Source organism: Belonocnema kinseyi, chromosome 4 (assembly GCF_010883055.1).
Source record: "Belonocnema kinseyi isolate 2016_QV_RU_SX_M_011 chromosome 4, B_treatae_v1, whole genome shotgun sequence".
NCBI classification, from domain to species: Eukaryota; Metazoa; Arthropoda; class Insecta; order Hymenoptera; family Cynipidae; genus Belonocnema; species Belonocnema kinseyi.
The window spans coordinates 17622490-17644376 of record NC_046660.1 but is presented as its reverse complement, the minus strand read 5'-3'; the positions used below and the strand labels follow the sequence as shown (position 1 = coordinate 17644376).

The 21887-nt window shown below is 24.4% G+C and overlaps 2 protein-coding genes across 4 annotated transcripts in view; one reads left to right on the top strand and one right to left on the bottom strand.

The window, feature by feature from the left end:
• LOC117170611 (protein suppressor of sable) overlaps positions 1-8015 on the bottom strand; it is a 36627-nt gene extending 28612 nt beyond the window's left edge. For 2 of the 3 annotated variants that reach the window (XM_033357490.1, XM_033357492.1), the window contains exons 1-2: positions 7142-8015; positions 192-606 (exon numbers count right to left, since the gene is read on the bottom strand). In XM_033357490.1, the coding sequence (XP_033213381.1) occupies positions 192-606; positions 7142-7185 (459 nt within the window). In that variant the 5' untranslated portion in view covers positions 7186-8015. Of the gene's footprint in view, positions 1-191; positions 607-6434; positions 6620-7141 lie in introns of those variants that run through there. The other variant, XM_033357491.1, reaches the window with a different exon arrangement.
• An 8896-nt stretch (positions 8016-16911) lies between these two features.
• LOC117171842 lies at positions 16912-18071 on the top strand. Its single transcript, XM_033359477.1, has 3 exons — positions 16912-17112; positions 17178-17268; positions 17334-18071. Exons 1-3 carry the CDS (start codon positions 16919-16921, stop codon positions 17949-17951), a joined length of 903 nt encoding a protein of 300 aa, XP_033215368.1. The 5' UTR covers positions 16912-16918; the 3' UTR covers positions 17952-18071.
• Positions 18072-21887: the final 3816 nt, after the last annotated feature.

Here is a 21887-nt window from a genome sequence, read left to right as displayed (position 1 = left end):
TTTTTTTTTTTTTTTTTGAAGAAAATTCAACCTTTTAAAAATTCCCTTTAATTGAATCTAGTGAAGAAATCTTGGCAATCAACATCATTAAAAAAGAAGTGTTAACAGTTTCATGAGTCCGAGGGCCTGTGTTAGAATCAAAATTCGAAATTACTCAAATCTCGGAAAGAAAATGTTAAACAGAAACCAACCTTTTGCTCCTTGACTCGATCTTCTTCTTTATCATCACGCGACCTTTTCCTATTTTTACTCCTACTATTCTTCGACTTGCTCTCTTGATGTCGCGACTTTTCTTTGTCCTTATCTTTATCTAGAGCGGCCTTGATCGCCTTTTCAACATCTCCGGCCCAATCTTCAGATGGGCCTTTGCTGAATTTACTCCCCCTATCACTGCTGCCTGTACTCTGTGTGGATTGTTTTTTGCTCTTGCTGAACTTATCAAAGTTCTTATTAGACTTTGGGGATTCCCCTTTGGGCTTTGAGGGTCTCGGGGATTCCACCGGTGGTGGTTTTGGCGCTGGAATTGGAATTGGCACAACCGTATCGTCATCTTCGTCGGAAGGAATTTCTCCATCTTCCAAGTCATCATTATCATTCTCCGGATCCCTGCAGATCACAATAATTCCCTTTTTAACACACTTTTTTTTTATTGTTTCGAAGTATTTCAAACAATCGACGAAAAACTAATGATGCAATAAAACGTGTGGTTGCAAACTGCTTTTTAAATTCAATTTTTCTACCTAGTCCTAAGATTTTCCTGCTAATTTCAATATATGGATTAAATCAATTTTACGCTAGAGAGATCATTTATATGAAAAATATCCAGTTGGCCCTTTTTATTAATTTCGGGGTAACAATTCAGTGAAAAAAAAAATTGAGACATTTTTTTAATTTAACGAGTTCGGAGTTTTGAAACTCACGTTTTTTCACCAATTTTGCTGGTTATCTCTTTAAGCATTGTCTGTGAAAAACAGTATAAAGTGACTACTAATGACTAATACGGAGATAATGTTATCAAGCTACATACGTCGAGAACTTGCTTGATAAAAACTTATTAAGAGTAATAAGCGTTATTCTGAATTAAGAAAAATTGGATTTTTTTCCCTCATAAGTAGCCTTCATTTTATCCAAACTTGACTGTCATTAATGGTGAAAAATTATAAAATCTGGAAGACTTTGCTCTTTTGTTCCACTGGGCAAAACAAAACAAAGAGGCAGCTTTTTGTGCGCATAAACTGTATTTTTTGGTAACTCAAATAACCTAATTGAGCAAACTGTTTCATCATTTGATCTATCAAGTTTATTTAATGAGTCAATAAGTAAAGAGCCGGGTGGTCGTTTTAATCGAGGAAGGAAATTTCAAATCTTATAGCTGACTTTTTTTTAATTTTATGCAATAAAAACGGGTGGAAGTTTTTTAAAAACTGAACTTTGAAAATTAAAACTTAACCTAATAGAAATTCAAACGTTCAATACACTTTAAATTAAAATATAATTTTAAATAAAATATAACTTAAACTTTTTTAAACTGCTACGTTTTTTTTTTATATATTAAAGCTTTTTAAATGAGAAGATAAATTTTAAACAATTATTTTATAACTAATATTTGATTTATTCTTGTTAATTTAAAATGAATATTAAAATATTTCTAAACATTAAAAAATTGTTCTTTTATTTATTTACTTAAAAATTGAGAATAATTTATGACGTTTTAAGATTTCAAAACGAAGGTCGTGAATTAAAATTCTTATTAAATTTTCGTCTAAAACTATGTAAATATACAATTTTTTTAACTTGTTTTTAATATAGATTTTACAATGATTTTTCTTCGTTTTTCAATAAATAATTGAAAACAAAATTATTGACTTTTCAACAGTTAAAAACTAAATAAAAATGAATATCGAACTTTAAAACTTTAATTCAATTTCACATTTTTCAACATTTTAAAATTAACTTTTCTTCCATTTTTACGTAAAATTGTATAAATATAACATTGTTTACACTTGTTTTTAATGTAAAGTTTAAAACGATCTTTTCTTCATTTATCAAGAATTAAAAATTGAAGAAAATAAAATGTAATTTAGTTTTCAACAGTTGAAAATTGGAGAAAAATGAAAATAGAATTTTCACCTGCTGGCAATTCAATTCGATTTTAAATTTTTCAACATTTTAAAATTTAATTTTCATGTAAAAATTACATAAATATAACATTTTTTACACTCATTTTTAATATAGAATCTAGAAAACTTTTGTATTCAAATTTTAACAAATAAAAATTGAATTTTGAAACAGTTAAAGATTTAATTCCATTTCCATTTTTCCACAGATTAAAATTAAATTTTCTTCAATTTCAAACAAAATTCTATTAATTGAAATGTTTTTTTAAATTTGTATGCGAAATTATACAAATAAAACATCTTTTACACCTGTTTTTAATATACAATTTAGAACGCTATTCTTTTCTTTTTTCAAGAGTTAAAAATTGAAGAAAAAATGTTTTATCGAGTTTTTAACAATTGAAAATAAAATGAAAATCGAATTTTCAATAGCTGACAATTCAATTTTCTTCAATTTCCATATAAAATTATTAAATACAACATTGTTTAAACTCGCTTTTAATACAGAATTTAGAACACTTTTTTCTTAATTTTTCAACAGTTAAAAATTGAAAAGAAATTTATTGGGGAATTTCAACAATTATAAATGAAAGAAAAATGTAAGTCGAATTTTCGACTGTTAAAAATTCAACTGCTAGAAATTCAATTCAATTTTTTATTTTGTAACGCTTTAAAATTGAATTTTCTTCAATTTTAATGTAAAATTATTAAATGCAACATTTTTTACACTGGTTTTTTTTTAAATATAGAATTTAGAAAGCTTTTTTTTGAATTTTTCAACATTTAAAAATTGAACAAAAAATTTAATTGAGTTTTCAACAATTGAAAATTTAACAAAAATGAAAATTGAACTTTAAAACTTTAAAAATTCAATTTCAAATGTTTTAACATTTGAAAATTAAATTTTCTTCCATTTTCACGTAAATTTATTTAAATATAACATTGTTCACACCTTTTTTTAAACATAAAGTTTAGAACGATATTTTCTTCATTTTTAAAGAATTAACAATTGAACGAAATAAAATGTAATTTAATTTTCAACTGTTGAAAACTAAATTACATTTTATTTCGTTCAATTTTTCAATTTTATTTCGTTCAATTAAATTTCATTGAGAATTTCAACATTTATAAATCAAAGAAAATGAAAATCTAATTTTCAAGTGCTAGAAATTCAATTTATAATTTGACACCGTTTGAATTTTTTTTTTTCATTTTTATGTAGAATTAAGTAAATATAACATTTTTTACACTGGTATTTAATATAGAATTATTTTTTCTTCATCTAGCAATAGTTAAAAATTGAAAAAATATATATAAAAATGGAATTTCAACTGTTAAAAACTCAACTCTTGAAAACCCAATTCAATTTTTTAAAAGTTACAAATTAACATTTCTTGAATTTAAAAAAATCATGGATTGAAATGATTATTATATTATGCAAATTTGTATAAATTCAAGAACTTTTACACTCGTTCTTAAAATTGAATTTACAACGCTTTTTATCATTTTCAAAAGTTTAAAATTCACTTTAATTTCCAAATTTAGAACATTTGAAAAAATGGTTAAAAATTTTATATTTATGTACTTTTGAAAATTAAGACCCAAAACGAAAAAATTTGTAAGTAAAAGATTGTGGAATTACGCATTATAAACTCAATAATTTAAATGTTTAAAAAATAAATATTAATTTATTAAAAATAAAATAATAAAATACTTTTGTTTAATGTTAAATGTTTTAAAAATTGTTTCAATTTTTCAGTATTGTATTTTCAAACAAACAATAATATTTATTATTGTAAAATATTTTTTTACTGTTTGGGAATTTTATTATTCTGTTTTCCAATTCCGTAAGATTATAATCTTTAGTAATTCTTTTGTTCGAAAACTTCATTCTGGAATTTTATTTTTCGGGATTTTTCAGTCTTATTTTAAATCTCTACGAATAAATTTATGATATTAGATATTATAATTTGATCAAAACTAGAATAAATATTTGATAACGGCTTACCATTTAAGAATTACTTTTCTGATATAAATTATTATTTAATTTGTAAAACTAATGTCAAATGCGACAGATTGTGAAAATTGGTCAATTTTTGTATGAAGAGATTGAATTATTCGGCAACTTAAATAACCTAATTAATAAAACTGTTTCATTATTTAATCTGTTAAGCTTATTTAATTAGTCAATAAGAGTTTCAGAAACTATTTTACACTTTAAATCATTTATATTAGATGTCAGAATGTTAAAAATGAGAATAAATATTTTTTTATAGAGGATTAACATTGAAACATTATTTTTGCGAAGTAAATTTGTATTAGATTTGGAAAACGTGAGGCAAATAAGATTGTGAAATTATTTCAGAGTCGTTCATGGATGGATCCATATCTACTATCTTCGTCAAATACATTGACCTTTTCCTGTTACACCAAATTACTTTTCCGATCGATAATGCCCACGCTCAGTGAATCGGGAGTATTCCGTTTCTTTTCAAGCAGAAAATAAATCTAGCTTTTTCCCTCAAAATCGACTACGGAATTTAAAGGCTATTTTTTCTTCAACTTTTTCTCGAAATCCACTTTTTTTATCGAAAAAATTAACTTTCCTTGACGCAATCAATAATTTTCGAATGTAACAAAAAAAAAAAATATTTTTTAAACAAAAGTTATGATTCGAATTGAAAGCGCAAACGGTTCCTAACAAAGTAAAAGTTACAATTTAAAGAAGAATTTAACTTGTAAACTTTTTTGTGTATGAAATAATTCATGCCCAAATTTCCATCTTGAAAGATTTTTAAAAGTAGACTTCAATTTATCGAAAGATATATTTTTTGAAATATATGACGCCATAAATCTTTTTTTAGATCTTGTAAAATTTTGGATTTTTCAGTTTACGAACATAACAAAAAGTTTAAATCATTATTTAATCCTTGGATTGTTTGCAAAGCTGTTACTTTTTTATTTACTAACACTAAAATTGTTATTTTTATCAACAATATTTTTTGTTTATACAATTTTTTTAAATAAAAACGTACCAAATTTTTAGAGAATATTTCAAGGAACAAAATGAGCCCTATATTAGGATTAAATAAAAATTTCAACCCTCCCTTTTGTTGAAAAATGTTTCGACACGAGTCGGTTAAAAATAGTCTTTGAGCAACAAAATTCGTTTGAACAGATACAGACAGAATTTTCAGGAAACTTACATCGTGCAAACGACGCCACACATGTTTTTTTTTTAACAAGATCTTGTACAATTTTTTTCGTGTTTCTAATGGATCAGAAAAAGTTGAAATTATTATTTAATCCTAATGTTATAGAGCTCATTTTATACCTTGGATTCTGTACCAATCTGGTAAATTTTTATTTAGTAATTACAAAATTATTTTTATAAACAATATTTGTAATAAAATTAAGGAATAAAATAAACCCTATATTAGGATTGAATCAAAATTACAATATTAAATTAGTAAACTAAGTTTCATTTCCTTTCAAAAATGTTATTCGATTTTATAGATAAGACAGAATTTTCAGGAAACTTACATTGTGGAAACGACGCCACAAATCTTTTTGACAAGATCTTATCCAATTTTTGATTTTTCAGGTTGAGAACAGATCACAAAATATTTCAATTATTATTTAATCTAGGCCTCACTTTATACCTCGGATTTTCTAAAAATCTCGTAAATTTTTATTTCGTAATTATAGAATTATTTCATCAATATTTTATTAAAATACAATTTTTGAAATAAAAACGTACCAAAAAGATTTGTGGATAATTTTTCAGGGAATAAAATGAGTCCTACAAAATTAGGATTAAATAAAAATTACAACTTTAAATTGGTAAAACTAAGTCTCATTTCTGTTGAAAAACAAAATGTTTCGACATCGAGTCGGTTAAAAATAGTCTTTGAAAAACAAGAAATTTCGACCTAGTATAATGTCAATCTAAGAAAAAACAGCCTCAATTTCCTATTGTTAATCCCTCCTCACATACTGTTTGTTCAGGTAATGAAAAAATCCACTTAGAAACTTACATCTAAACAATTTGAATTGAGACTGAAACAAGTCAACAACCTTGCAAGAGGCTTCGAATTACTTCAGAGCGGCAGATGTTTTCCGGAGAACGTCTGAAGGACGTTTCTCGACGTGCTCGATCCAATTTTTAGAGCTCAAAGCGCCTCGCTCATAAAAAGCAATTTTAAAAATTGAAAAAAAAATAATAATAATAATGAAACTACCTAATTTCCAAAATCCCTTTAATAAATCGGGAGCGACATAATCGCCCTCCCGCAAAAGAATCAAAAATTATCTTACCGTATTCCATTCAGGGTCATTAGCATAATCATCATATCATATCATATCCTCATCGATAAAAAGCTGGTTATTGCAAAACCACACGTTCCTCTAAATTAAATTCTTGAACGAAATTTCAAATCGACATCATTTCATCTTTCGTTTCAATGGCATTAATCATGTGAAAACTGTTGTCTTCGATAACGAATTCTTTGTGTTAGTGGCTCTACACCCATACATCTGTCTACATTTCAACGTACTTTGTACAGTGTACACAGATGTATTTCGTGTGCCTTCTTATCGCTCCCCGAACACCCCAGCTCCGATCAATACAAACAAGTTGTAAAACTACTCATAAAAAAAGTACAAAAAATCAAATATTCAAGGAAAACTGAAAAATACGGTTAAAAAGGAGTCACGCAACTCGATTGCGTAACAAATTGCGTAGTTTCCCCCCCCTCTCTTTTTTTGACAGTCCCAAATTGAAAAAATAATTGAGGTACATATTATAAAAATTGCAGAAAAATCCGGACAAAACCCGATCGATAAGGAACTGACTCGATTTATATCCCTTTCGATCGGCAGCCCAAAATTGTAACTTTTGTTCGAGAATAAAATTTGTCCTGCCTGTCGGCGTTGGAAAAAGACGAAGGGGGCATTAGAGGAGCACGAAGATGTACACGGAGTAGAGTCCGAGTTTCTTTTGATGAATAAAAAATGAGGCAAACCTTTGGATTAGAGTCTCGGCCGCGGAAACACTCTCTAGAGCCATTGTTTCCCGATCGGAGATCGATCGAGTTTACCATTTGCCACTACGAACTGTCGATGATCGTTCGATCGATTGACGCGACACTCGACGGCTTTTTGTTCGTGAAATCATCTGACTCAACATGAAAATGAAGATATTTGCTCTGCACAAGAATCGCGTCAATTCTAATATGAATTTGCTTTTTTTCAATCAATCTCGAATTCTCCAAGCGAGCTATTTTCTTCCTCTCCCTCTTTTAAGGTTAAACCCTTCCTTCCTCTATTTAATCAGATTACACTAAGAAGTTACGGAAAATCTTCCACTGGGCAAATTGTCGGGAAATGGCGTGCCCCTTTCTCTCAATGCTGACGTGGACCGAATAATACATTCGGTAGCTTAAAGTGTGTAAAATATAAATGTTCAAGTTAAGATGGCGTCTCTGAGTGACATGTGTATGAGTGTGTGTGTGTGTGTAATGTGTGTCAAAGGGGCCGCCCACAAATTCTTCTCAGCTCCAAATAAATCTAATTCCACCAATCTTCCGAGCTGCAAACTTGGTTTTTCCGATATGAAAGAGAGAGAATTGACTAAAAATGGCTCGCTCTAAACCGAGAAACGAGAAAAACGCGCGTTTCTTTGATAGAAATTATGAGTGCCGCGAGCGAGTGTGTCGTGAAATCCTGTTGTGACAGGATCAGTTCAGTGCTTTAGCGTTGTTTTTTCGGTGATCAGTTAATACATGGGCGATCAGAGCCACAGGTAGCGGAGAATACGATCGACAGGTACAGAGTCAGCAATAATTATAAAAATGCAGAATGAGTAAGCGAAACTTCAAAGTTAACTAAACATGGCCACATCTGGAACTATTCTGAGCAAACGGGCGAACGACGGACGCGAGCGAGGGAGAACCAAGCCTCCGTTGCAGGTCAGAGGGGCGGGGCTCGACCAATTGGGTGAAGAGTTTTCGTACACGTGATACCCCCACTTGAACTTTCGGCATCCACCCGGGGGCGCTGAAGAATGAGGGGAGAGAGTCTGATTCTGAATTCCTGCAAAATCGCTGCCTGCCAAGTGAAAATGTGATGCTCGCGGTGAAAACATCGGGCCCGTTTCTATTATGCTAACGACACTAACTCGTTCGTTACTTGTTTGTTCGCTTTCCGTGATCGTTAACCTTCGCTCTTCTAGTAGGTCGAAGGTGTTCTAGGAATTTATTTATATTTTAGTGCACACTGCACCTTTGAATTTTTCAATTTTTTTTTAAATAATAAAAAAGTGCTCATTAAATTTTTAATTGTTAATTGTATATTTATAGCTGCATACAAAACACATTTTCATTGCAATTTGTTATAAATGAAAGAAAATTTTTAGTTAGTAAATTCAAACAAAGCACTTCCTGAGTCGCAAAATTAATTCTAATAATTTTTTTACGTAATCAATAATTTCTAAATCATTAAAAGAGCTTTCCCGCTTATTTCAATTTTCCAAAAAAAGCCTTTAAAAGTGAAAAATTCGAATTTAAATCTGGGAATTTGTATAATTAAATAAATTGTGATTTCAAAGCAATTTTAAATAATAAAGATAAAATGATCTTTATTAGATAGTGAATGGTCAACTTTCAAATTCCCCTTCTATCTACGAACGTACAACGGAATCCGGAAGTTGAATAACCGGAGATGATATATTATGCATATTTAATATTTAAAGGCATTTTTTTTAATTCAAACAATTGATGTTAAAAAAATAAACTTAGTGTATTTATTTACTCATAATTTTTAATTCAATTTAAAAAAATTACAATTTTTGGGTTGAAATTTCGTCTTTTATTCGAAAGTTAAATTTCTTCGTGCAAATTAATCTTTTTGGTTAAAAATGTAATTCTTTAATTGAAAAATAATCTGTTTTGTTTAAGGATACAGTCATTTTCTTTTCATTCAAAGTTTTTTGATAAAATACAATTTTTTATTATTTTATTTAATTATATAATATTATATTATTAATTGAGAATTGAACTTTTTTGGCTAAGAATTGTATCATTTGGTTGAAAATTACATTTTTTGTTGAAATTTTGTTCTCTTTTGGTTGAAAAATATATTTTTTAACTGCAAATTTAATATTCATTTTTGGTTTAAAATTTATACTAATTGCTAGAAATTATTTTTTTTTTTAAGTTCTATTATTGGGAAAAAATGTCTTTTTTGCTTAAAAATTCAAGAATTTGTTTGAAATTGTTTTTCTTTCTTGACTGAACAATATTTCTTGGTTGATATTTCCTCTTTTTTTATTGAATTTAATTGCTTTTTTATAGAAAATTAAATCTTTTTTGTTAAAAATATCAAGTATTATAATTTTTTGGTTAAAAATTAAATTAATTTTTAGTGGAAGATTCATATTTTTGGTTGAAAATTCAACTATTTTGTCGAAAATTCATCTCTCATAGTTAACAAATGTATTATTTAGTTTAAAATGTAATTTTTCTTTTGAAAATGAAGTTTTACTTTATTTTGTTAGTTGAAAATTTGCCTTTATTGGTTGAGTTTAATTTTTTTTTTCAAAGTAAAATCTTTTTTGGGTGAAATATCAAATATTACATTTTTTTTGTTAAAAATGAAATTAGGTTTTAGTGGAAGATTGATATTTTTGGTTGAAAATTTATCTCTTTTAGTTAAAAAAAGGAAATTATTTTCTTGAAAATGTAATTTTTCTGCTGAAAATGAAGTTTTACTTTAAAATATTCATCTCTTTGCTGAAAATTTAACAATTTTTTGGTATTTGGTAAAAAATTAATTATTTTTTAGTTGACAAATGAACAATTTGGTTGAAAATTGATGTATTATATAGAAAATCTGTATCTTTTTGTAGAAAATTGATCTTTTTTGGTTAAAAATTCGACAGGTCAGTAGAAAGTTTTTTTTTCCGAAAATTCATCTTGGCTGTAAATAAGTCTTTGAAAATTTAACAATTTTGTTGATATTTTTTTTCTTTCTTGACTAAAACACCTTTTTTGGTTGAATATTAAACTTTTTTTTTAAATTCGTTTTTTTTTTTGTTTAACATTGAACTATTTGGTCGATATTTGTGTGTTTGGTAAAAAATGCGTATTTTTTAGTATAAAATTAATCTTGCTTGTAAATTAGTCTTTTTGGATTCAGCATTTAACAGTCTAGTCAAAATTTTCTTTCTTGAATGAAAAATCTTTTTGGGTGAAAATTCAACTCTTTTATGAAATATCACTTATTTGATTGAAATTTTATTTATTCTATTGTAAACTTGGACTTTTTGGTAGAAAATTTGTCTGTTTGGTAGAAAATTCATCTATTTAGTGAACAAAAAAATTGTTATTTTTTGTAGAAGATCAATCTTGATATGAAATTAGTATTTTTGAATTCAAAATTTAACTATTTAGTTGAAATTTTTTTCTTTCTTGACTAAAAAATCTTCTTTGTGTGAAAATTCAACTCTCTTTTGAAAACGAGTCTTTTTTATTAAAAATTTAACAATTTGGATCAATTTTTTCTTGACTGAAACATCTTTTTAGTTGAAAATTCAACTCTTTTTTTTTTTTAATCGCCTTTTTGGTTATTTGAAGTCACGGAATGAAAATTTTTTTTAGTAATAGTTACAAAAAATACACGATACTATCTTATAAAAAGCATTTAAATAAACTTATTTTTTTTTATGAATATTATCTATCTATACAAAATTAAAACTTAATAAAATCGAATAAATAAGATTATATATAAGATAAAACGCAAAATATCAATTTTTTCTTGACTGAAACATCTTTTTAGTTGAAAATTCAACTCTTTTTTTTTTTAATCGCCTTTTTGGTTATTTGAAGTCACGGAATGAAAATTTTTTTTAGTAATAGTTACAAAAAATACACGATACTATCTTATAAAAAGCATTTAAATAAACTTATTTTTTTTTATGAATATTATCTATCTATACAAAATTAAAACTTAATAAAATCGAATAAATAAGATTATATATAAGATAAAACGCAAAATATTTCAAGCTGAAAGTCCTGGATACGAAACAACAGTTAGTTATCCATCTATATGTATACATATTACACAGTGATTTCCTATCCCGTTAAAGTATGATTTTAATAGGTAGCTGAATAATATAATAATAGGATAACTCACCTGGAAAACCTGGAATTGTCAGATAATTTTTATATGCCTGCAAAAACATGGTTTCCGGGTATTCTTTTTAAAGAAGAAATTTTTTTCAAGCTCGCTTATATATATTTTTTTAATTATAGTATAAACTTAAATAACCAGGTACTTTTCAAGTTATAAAAGAATAGCTTCAGATAACTTAAAACTACTGCATTTATAATTAATAAAATCAAACTTATTTTTCTAATTTTCACTAATCTCAGTAAAATATCTATTCTTTAAAATATTATTATTAATATTCTTCCAAAAATATGCATATTACTTTGAAAAACATTCATGAAATTATTAATTTTATTTTTGGTATTTATTTAATTATTAGATGGTATTTTTTATTATATTTAAGATTATTCTGTAATATTTTTTGAAATTTTTGTAAATTAAATAAGCCGCAAACCCGAAAACTATTATTAATATTAATTAAATTTCTAGAAACCTGTGCCATTAAGAAAGGATGTCGGAATTTTTTTAAAGCCAAATTTAAATATTACTTTCCTTTTATAAAATATATCTGTTTCACTTAAAATCTGAACTATTTGGTTGAACTTTTGTTTCTTTTATTTGAAAATTCAACTGTTTCGTGAAAAAATCTTATTTTTTGGAAGAAAATAAATATTTTTTGTTAACATTTTTGTTAACTGCAAATTTAAATATTCCCTTACAGAAACAGTATATCTATTTCAGTTTAAAATTTAACTATTGATTAAAATATTATTCCATTAACTTGAAAATTCAACTATTTCGTTGAAAAATCTGTTTTTTTTTTTTTTAAGAAAATTCATCTTATTGGTTTAAAATTCATCTAATTCCAGTTGAGATATAAGTTTTAGTAAAAAAAATTATCTTTTGATTGAAAATAAAACTATTTAGTTGAAAGTTAAACTTTTTTGTTAAAAATTTATCTTTTTGATTCAAAATGTATGCATTCCAGTTGACAATTAATTATTTTAATTAAAAATTTGTCACTGGTTGAAAATTTCATTTGTGTGTGTGTGTGTGTGTAAAATTAATCTTTTTAACCGAAAAATTATGTATTTTATTTATGGTTGAAAATTGATTTTTTTTTTAAGTACACAATTTAGTTATTTTGTTGAATTTTTCACTTTTTTAGTTGAAAATTCAACTGTTTCATTCAAAATTTATGTATTTTGTTTTAAAATCGTAGTTTTGGTAGAAAATTCATCTTTTTGGTTTAAAATTCATCTGTTCCAGTTGAAAGATCATCATTTTAGTTAAAAATTCATCACTTTGGTTGAAAATTTGTTATTATTTTTTGGTATAAAATTAATTTTTTAACCGAAAATGTAACAATTCTATTTTTATATATTAATATTTTTTTAAATAGAAAATTCAGATATTTTGTTGAATTTTTAACTTCTTTTAGTAGAAAATTCAACTATTAGATTAAAAAATCATATATTTCGGGGAATAATCATATTTTTGGTAGAAAATTTATTGTTTTTTTTGTGTGGAAAAATAAATTTTTCCACCAAAAATTTATCAATTCAATTTTTGGTTGAAAATTGATATTTTCTTAGTTCAAAATTGATCTATTTGTTTGAAATTTTCTCTTTTTTAAACAAAATTCAACTATTTGAGTGAAAATTCATGTATTTTGTATACAAATTGTCCTTTTTGGTAGAAAATTGATCTTTTCGGCTTAAAATTCAATTATACAAGTTAAAGATTCATAATTTTTAGTTGAAAATTTATGTTTTTGATTGAAAACAAATCTATTTGGTAGACAGACGAACTATTTTGTTGAAAAATCATCTTTTCCAGTTGAAAACTCATTATTTTAGTTGAAAAATGGTTGCAAATTTATTGTTTTTTTTGTGTTTAAAATCAATTCTTTTCACTGTAAATTTAACCATTCCATTTCTAGTTTAAAAATGATCTTTTTTATTTCAAAATTCAACTATTTGGTTGCAAATTCGTGTATTTTGTTTGAAAATCTTCTTCATTGGTAGAAAATTAATCTTTTTTTATTAAAATTTTATCATACCTGTTAAAGACTCACCATTGCAGTTGGAAATTCATCACTCTGGTTAAAAATTTGTTTTTTTTTTGTTGGAAAATTAATTTTTTAAACTGAAAATTGAAATATTCAATTTTTAGTTGAAAATTCATATTTTTTTTATTTCAAATTCAATTATTTGATTGAAATTGTCTCTTTTTTAGTTAAAAATTCAACTATTTGCTTAGGAATTCATTATTGTGTATAAAAATCGTCCATTAAAAAAAAAATAAAACTACTTGGTTGAAAATTAAACTGTTTTGAAAAAATTTACCTTTATGGATTAAAATTACTGTAATCCAGTTAAAAAATCATCATTTTAGTTGAAAATTTTGTTGTTTTTTTTCTGGAAAATAAATTTTTTCATTCAAAATTTAAATATTCCATTTTTTCTTGAAAGTTGATCTTTTTTAGCTAAAAAATCAACTATTTGGTTAGAAATTGACTTTTTCCAGTTGAAAATTAAACTAAATTTTAGTTTAAAATTCAAATATTTATCATTATGGTTTAAATTTTTTATTTTTTTATTTAAAATAAAACTGCTTTGTTAAAAATTCTTTTTTTAGTAAAATGTGTATTCCTGTTGAAGATTAAATCACTTTAGTAGAAAATGCATTTTTTAACTGAAAATAGAACCGTTCCATTTTTAGCTAAAATTAATGTTTTTAGTTGAAACTGTATTCTGCTTACAAAAATGATATTATGTAAATAAATAATCATTATCTTTCTTAAAAAAAAAATTTGACACCTGCGCAATGCAATTGTAATGCCTTATTTAAAAGTAATAATAATAATCGAATTTAATTGATTCTTTATGTAGAAAAATTAATTTGAATAAAATATTTATGAAGCTTTTAAAACATATCAAAAATAAATCAAATAAAAATAATTTTAAACTTGAAAAGATTTCAACACATTTAAAACAATATGAAGATATTTGAAGACTTCGAATGAAAAATTTAGAAGTTTTTTAAGAATTTTGAAAGGCTTCAATATAATTAAAAAAAAACGTCTTTCGATTTTTCCGAAAATGTGAAATAATTCTTTATTTTATAAAAGGTATTTAAAAATAATATTTGAAGATATTTAAAAACATTTCCAATATCTCCAAAAAATAATCTGGAAAACTTTAAGAAAATTGTTTAACATACATAAATAACGTACATAAATAAATGTAATATATACATTTTATATCAAAGTGTTCAAACATAATGTAGAATAGTTCACATTTTGGACAAAATTGTTTGCGAAGCACGAGACACGTGATAAGAATGTGTTCGTTAAAGCCAAATGAGCTTTAACAATAGAGAATTCACAACGCTTTGACTTTTAATTTTAAAAGGCCTGCGCAAAAAATGTGGAAGAAGTACAAAGACCGAGCAAGCACATTTTTTGTTATTGTTAAAAAACAACTTTTTTTTATTGAAAATATGTATTTTAGGCTTAAAAATGTAAACTGTTTTGTAGAAAATTCTTCTCTTTTGGGAAATATTTAATAATTTTTGGTCAAAAATACAAATGGTTAAAAAATTTGTGGGAAATTTGTCTTTTTTGGATGAATTCAATTGTTTTTGAATAAAAATAAAAATCTTTTTGGATTGAAATATTAACTATTACATTTTTCGTCAAAAATTCATCTTTTTTGTTTGAAAATTTATCGTATTTGATAGAAATTAATTTTCTTGGTTGAAAATTTTATCTGTTTGGTTGAATATTTATTTAAAGAATATTAATTTTACTAAAAATATTATAATATTTATTATTATTAATTTTATATTTATTCAAAGTTATTATTTTGTACCTTGGTTGAAGATTCATCATTTTAGTTTAAGATTCATCAGTTTGATTAGAAACTCATTTTTGAACTAAAAATTGAATTATTCCATTTTTTGTTGAAAAATGATCTCTTTTTAGTTCAAAATTCAACTATTTAGTTGAAAATTTGTCTCTCTCAGTAGAAAAGTCATATATTTTGTTGAAAAATTGTCCTATATCAGTAGAAAATTCATCTTTTTGTGTGAAAATTCAATTATTCTAGTTGAAGATTTATTATTTTATTTAATAATTCATCTTTTAGGTTTAAAACTGAACTATTCCAGCTGAAAATTCATAATTTTAGCTGAAAATTTATCACTTTCTTTGAAAATGTAACTATTACAATAGAAAATTTTACAATTGTAATTGAAAATTCATTCTGTTTTGTTAAAAATTCATCAGTTTGATTGAAAATTAATCTCTTTAAGTTGAAAATTCAACTCTTTTTTTTTTAAATTGGTGTATTCTGTTTCAAAAGTCGTATTTTTGTAGAAAATTAATCTTTTTGTTTGAAAATTCAAATATTCAAATTACTTTAGTTAAATTTTGTTGGTAAAAAATTAATTTTTTTACATGAAAATTGTACTATTCCATTTTTTGTTAAAAACTGAGCTTGTTTGATTCAAAATTTAACTACCTGGTTGAAAACTGATCTTTTTAGTTAAGAATTGAACAAGTTTCTGGAGAATTTATCTATTTTGTGTAATATCGTATTTTTTGCGAAAAATTAATCTTCTTGGTTTAAAATTCATCTTTTTGCTTAAAAATTCATACTTTTAGTGAAAAATGACCTATTTTGTTGCACAAAATTTTTTTCAGCTAAAATTTTGTTTTTAAGTTAATGATTTTTAATTAAAGATTCATCATTTTAGTTGAAAATGCAATTATTTTGTTCAAAATTTATGTATTTCGTTTTAAAAATCTGATTTTTTGTTGCAAAATTAATCTTGTTTGAAACTTCATTTTTTTGGTTGAAAGGTAAAATTTTTCAAAAAATAATCTTTTTGCTTTAAAACTCGCGTATTAAAGTTAAAGATTTATTATTTTAGTTCAAAATGTATCACTTTAGTTAGATTATTTCTTGTGGGAAATTAATTTTTTCAACTAAAAATTTTAATATTCCATTTTTTGTTAAAAACTGGCCTTGTTTGTTTCAGAATTTAACTATCTGGTTGAAAAATGATATCTTTTGGTTAAAAATTGAACAAGTTTCTGAAGAATCAATCCATTTTGGGTTGAAATCGTCTTTTTTGTGAAAAATTAATCTTCTTGTTTGAAAATTCATCTTTTTGTTTGAAAATTAAAATATTTCAGTTAAATATTGATTATTTTCTTTCAAAAATTAATCTTTTTAGTTGAAATTAAAGAAAAACTTGGTTGAAAATTAAACTCTTTTGTCAAAAAAATTCATCTTTTTGGTTGTTTCAAATTCACGAATTCCAGTTGAAGATTCATAATTTTAGTTGAAAAATTATCACCCAGCTCGAAAAAAATTCTTTTTTTTTTGCGGAAAATTAATTTTTTAAATGAAAAATTTAACTATTTCATTTTTGGTAGCAAACTGGTATTTCTTAGTTTTAAATTCAACTATTTGATTAAAAATGTATCCTTTTCAGTTGAAAATTTATCTGTTTGGTTAAAAACTAACTTTTATTTGAAAATTCATGTATTGTGTTGAAAAATCGCCTTTTTTTGGTAGATTATTTTGCATTCAACAAACAATCAACCACGTTATTTCACAATTATGTTATCCAGCAAATTGGTTCATGAATCATGCACTGCGAAGCACTTTTTATTCCTCGAAGAAAACCATAAACTCGATTCTGTAACTACTGTAATTATTCATTTAAGAATTGTTGCGAGTGAACTTAAAATGAAAGTCGATCACATATTTCCAGTTTTAATTAAAATCCTTGTCTGCATTTCTGTAACAAATGCGTGAGTATTAAACCACTTTATTTCGAAATAAAACATATTAATTTCTTACTCATAACAAATTTTAGAAGTAAAGAAACAAAACAGACTATTAAAAAATATCAAATCGAAGACGGTTTTACAAGTGAAGATTTCGAAGAAAATTCGAGACAATCAGAGGTATTGAAACTTTTATTTAAAAATACAACTTTCAGATCAAATTTAAACCAAATTTGGATTTTTAGGATCCTCAAATTTCAACAAGATTCCAAAGGAGAAAAGAGATTGATAGTTATGGAAAATTAGAAGCTATAAGTGAAAATTCAAGATCCAATGAAATTCAAGAAGAGGATGACAATTCTAAAACTACTCAAAAATCAGCACTTGTGGATTATGTAGTTTCCAATGGACAAGAAAATTTTAATGTAGCAGAGGATGCTTCCAGAATGATGTCAGTGATTGGAAGTTTAGAAGAATCGATCGAAGATCCAACAGAAAACCGATTTATTGGAAAAAATGGGAAAAACGAGGCGAAAATGTTTTCAAAGAATAAGAATAGTAAAAATGAAATCGATTTTAATAAAATGTTGACTAAAGTAAATAGAAAATTGAAAAAAATGGATGAAAAAGGTCCTCCAGAGGGTAAAAACGAATCTTCTTTTATTAGCAGAATTGAAGTAAACATTGCAGTGGATGGAAATGAAATAAAAAATTTGCAGACTCTTAAAATGAAAAAGAAGACGAAAAAGGTCATCAATCCTCATTTGGGGGAAAAGAAGTCGTATTTTAAATATAAGGAAACTTTGAAGGAAAAGGAAGCTCGGCTAAATTATTTAAAGGAATCTATTTATAAAAATTATTGAAACATATTATTTACGAGGTAAATAATCCTACCTGGAAAACCTGAAATTGGCAGGACATTTTTATATACCTGGAAAAATCAGGGTATTTTTTCTTTAAGTCAAATTTTTTTTCGAGAGCGTGCCTGATTTTAAAAAAATTGAATAACAATGATTCTTCATTTCTAAAAGTAGCTTTCTATTATTGTATTGAATTATTTTGTTAAACATTCGTTTTTTTTGGGTTTCAAATTAATTTTTTTTGCCTCATCATGTATTTTGATGAAAAATCGTTGTTATTATTAAGAAATTAATCTTCTTGGTTGGAAATTCATAGTTTTGCTTGAAAATGTATTTTAATGTTTAAAAAATGAGCTATTTTGTTGAAAACTCTTTTTTTTTGGTTGTACATTAATTGATTTTAACTACAAATTTAACTATTCAATTTTTGGTAGAAAAATTAAATTTTTTAGACTGGAATTCATATTTTATGGCAGAAATTAACATTCTTGATTAAATATTTAATTATTCTAATGAAAGCTTAATCATTTTAGTTGAAAATTAATCTTTTTCGTTAAACATAAATTTTTTGAATTGAAAATTTAACTACTCAATTATTGTATTCAATGGAAAACCCGTGTTTTTTAATATGAAATTAATTTTTTTATTTTGAAAATAATTTTTTTGGATTAAAATTCAATTAATTTAGCCTAAGATTCATCATTTTACTTGAAAAATTCATCTTTTTGCTTTGAAATTCAACTATTTCATTTTTTTTTTGAAAAATGATCTTTTGTAGTTCAAAATTCAACTTTTTGGTTAAAAATGTATCTCTTTCAGTTTCAAATTTTATTGTATTTTATTTAAAAAAAAACTATTTTTTAACAGGAAATTAATCATATTTGGAAATTTATCATTTTTGGTTGAAATTCAATTATTTTAGCCAAAGATTCCTCATTTTTCTTGAAAATTCATCTTTCTAGTTTAAAATTCAACTATTCTATTTGAAAATTCTTCATTTTAGTTGAAAATTGATCATTTTGTTTAAAAACGCCACTATTTTGTTTAAAAGAGTTTTTTTTAGACGAAAATTTATTATTTTTAACTGAAAATGTAACTATTCCAATTAAAAATTCCATCATTATTAATTCCATCTTTAATTATTAGTGTTTTAATAATAAATAGTTTTTTAAATTAATTATAGTGAAAAATTTGTCGATTTTAGTTTAAAATTCAAATATTTTTCGAAAATGTATGTATTTTGTTGAAAAATCGTCTTTTTCGTAGAAAAATAATATTTTTTTTGAAAATTTGTTGTTTTTTTGTTGTAGTGGAAAATTAATTTTTTTACTTGAAAATTAAACTTCAATTTTTGGTTAAAAACTGACCTATCTTTGTTTAAAATTCAACTATTTGGTTGTTTTAGGTTCAAAATTCAACTATTCCAGTTGGAAATTCCTTTGATAAAAAAAATAAAAAATAAAGTTTTTATTTGAAAAATTTGGTTGAGCATTAATTGTTTTACCTAGAAATTTAACTATTCAATTTTTGTTTGAAAAATTATACTTTTTAGTTCGAAAGTTCATATTTTGTGGTAAAAATTAACCTTCTTGATTGAATATTTAATAATTCTTGTTAAATATTTATCATTTCAGTTGAAAAATTCATCTTTTTCGTTAAATATTAATTTTTTGGACTTTAAATTTAACTATTAAATTTTTGGTTCACAATTTACAATTTTTATTTTAAAATTTAATTATTCTAGGTGAAGGTTAATGAAGATTGAAGTATTCCATTTTTTGTTGAAGAATGATTTTTTGTAGCTCAAAATTCGACTTTTTAGTTGAAAATTTATGTCTTTCAGTTTCAAATTTTATTGTATTTCATTTAAAAACATATTTTTTATATGAAATTAATCTTCTTATTTGGAAATTTATCGTTTTGGATTGAAATTAAATTATTTTAGCCAAAGATTCCTCATTTTACTTGAAAATCTATCTTTTTGGTTTAAAATTCAACTATTTCTACTTGAAAATTCATCATTTTAGTTAAAAATTGATCATTTTGTTTGAAAATGTAACTGATTTTTTTAACGAGTTTTTGCAGACGAAAATTTATTATTTTTAACTGAAAATTCAACTATTCCACTTAAAGGTTCATAATTTTACTCGAAAATTTATTACTTTGGTTAAAAATTCCTTTTCTTTTTGGTGAAAAATTAATTTTAATTGAAAAATTAACTGTTCCATTTTTTGTTGAAAACTTGTCTTTTTTAGTTGAAAATTAAAATATCTGTTTGAAATTGCATGTATTTTGTTAAAAAATCGTCTTTTGGTAGAAAATGAATCTTATTTTTTGAAAATTCATCTTTTTGGTTTAAAAATTGAACTTTTCCAGTTAAAAAATCACCAATTTAGTGGAAAATTCATCACTTTTATTGAACAAGTTACTTTTTAAACACTTATTTTTATTTTTGTTAAAAATTAGTTGTTTTTTTAAACTAAAAATTAAACTATTATTTCAATTAAATAGTTTCTCATTTAAGTTAAAAATTCGTCTCTTTAATTGAACATTAATTTTTAACTGCAACTTTAACTATTTAATTTTTGATTTAAAAATCATCTTTTTTAGTTGAGAATGCGTCTTTTTTTTAGAAATTAATCTTCTTGATTGAAAACAAATCTTTCTTGTCGATTATTCAATTATTCTAGTTAAACATACATAATTTTAGTTTAAAAATAATCTTTTTCTTGAAAATAAAACTACTTGATTGAAAGTTAAACTCTTTTGTTGGAAATTTTTTTTTTTTTTTTTTTTTTTTGAGAATTTCTCATTTCAATTTTAAATTCACCTCTTTGCTTGAAAAATGAGCTATTTTGTCAAAAATTCGTTTTTTCTTTGACCGAAAATTAATTTTTAATGCTAACAACTTAACTATTTCAGTTAAAACTTCAACTTTTATATAGAAAATTTTTGTGTAGAAAATTGGTATTTTTTTCTTTAAAATTCAAACATTTTTTTAAATTCCATGTCTTTTGTTGAAAAAATGTCTTTTTTGTAGAAAATTAATTTTTTTCTTATGGAAAATTAATTTTTTAAATTAAAATTAAACTATTCAATTTTGGGTTGAAAACTGACATATTTTTGTTCAAAATTCATCTTTTTGTTTTAAAATTGAAATTTTCCAGTTAAAAATTCACCACTTTAGTTGAAAATTTATCACTTTTATTGAAAAGATAGCTTTTTTTGAAAATTAGTTGTTTTTTCAATTAAAATGAAACTATTGTTTTAATTGAATATTTCCTCACTGTAGTTAACAATTCATCTCTTTAATTGAACATTAATTTTTTAACTAAAAACTTAATTAATTTTTGATTTAAAAATCATCTTTTTTAGTTGAAAATTCGTCTTCTTTTGTAGAATTTAATCCTCTTGGTTGAAAATAAATCGTTCTGGTTGATTATTCCATTTTTAGTTAAAAACTGACCTTTTTTAAATGAAAATGCTACTATCTGGTGGAAAATTGGTCTTTTTTGTTGAAAATTCCTACTTTTTTTTAAATCCACGTATTTTGTTGAAAAATCTTCTTTTTTGTGGAAAATTAATTTTTTTATTTGGAAATTTGGTTCTTTTTTTTTTGGTAAATTAATTTTTTGAACTGAAAATTAAACTATTCAATTTTTGGAGGAAAACTGACCTATCTTAGTTTAAAATCCAACTATTTCGTAGAAAATTGGGTTTTTTTAGTTAAAATTTAAACATTTTTTGAAAATTTCATGTATTTTGTTGAAAAATCGTCGTTTTTGATGAAAATTAATTTTTTTTATTTGAAAATTTGTTTCTTTTTTCTGAAAATTGATTTTTTAAACTGAGAATTAAACCATTCAATATTTGGTCGAAAACTGACCTATCTTAGTTTATAATTCAACTATTTCGTAGAAAATTGGGCTTTTTTAGCTA

Bases quoted from the DNA above. Each gene is read 5' to 3' on its own strand.
- LOC117171842 (XM_033359477.1), top strand. From the start codon at position 16,919: ATGTTATCCAGCAAATTGGTTCATGAATCATGCACTGCGAAGCACTTT. The intron at 17,113-17,177 runs GTGAGTATTAAA...AACAAATTTTAG, and splicing joins TGCATTTCTGTAACAAATGC to AAGTAAAGAAACAAAACAGA. The intron at 17,269-17,333 runs GTATTGAAACTT...TTGGATTTTTAG, and splicing joins AAAATTCGAGACAATCAGAG to GATCCTCAAATTTCAACAAG.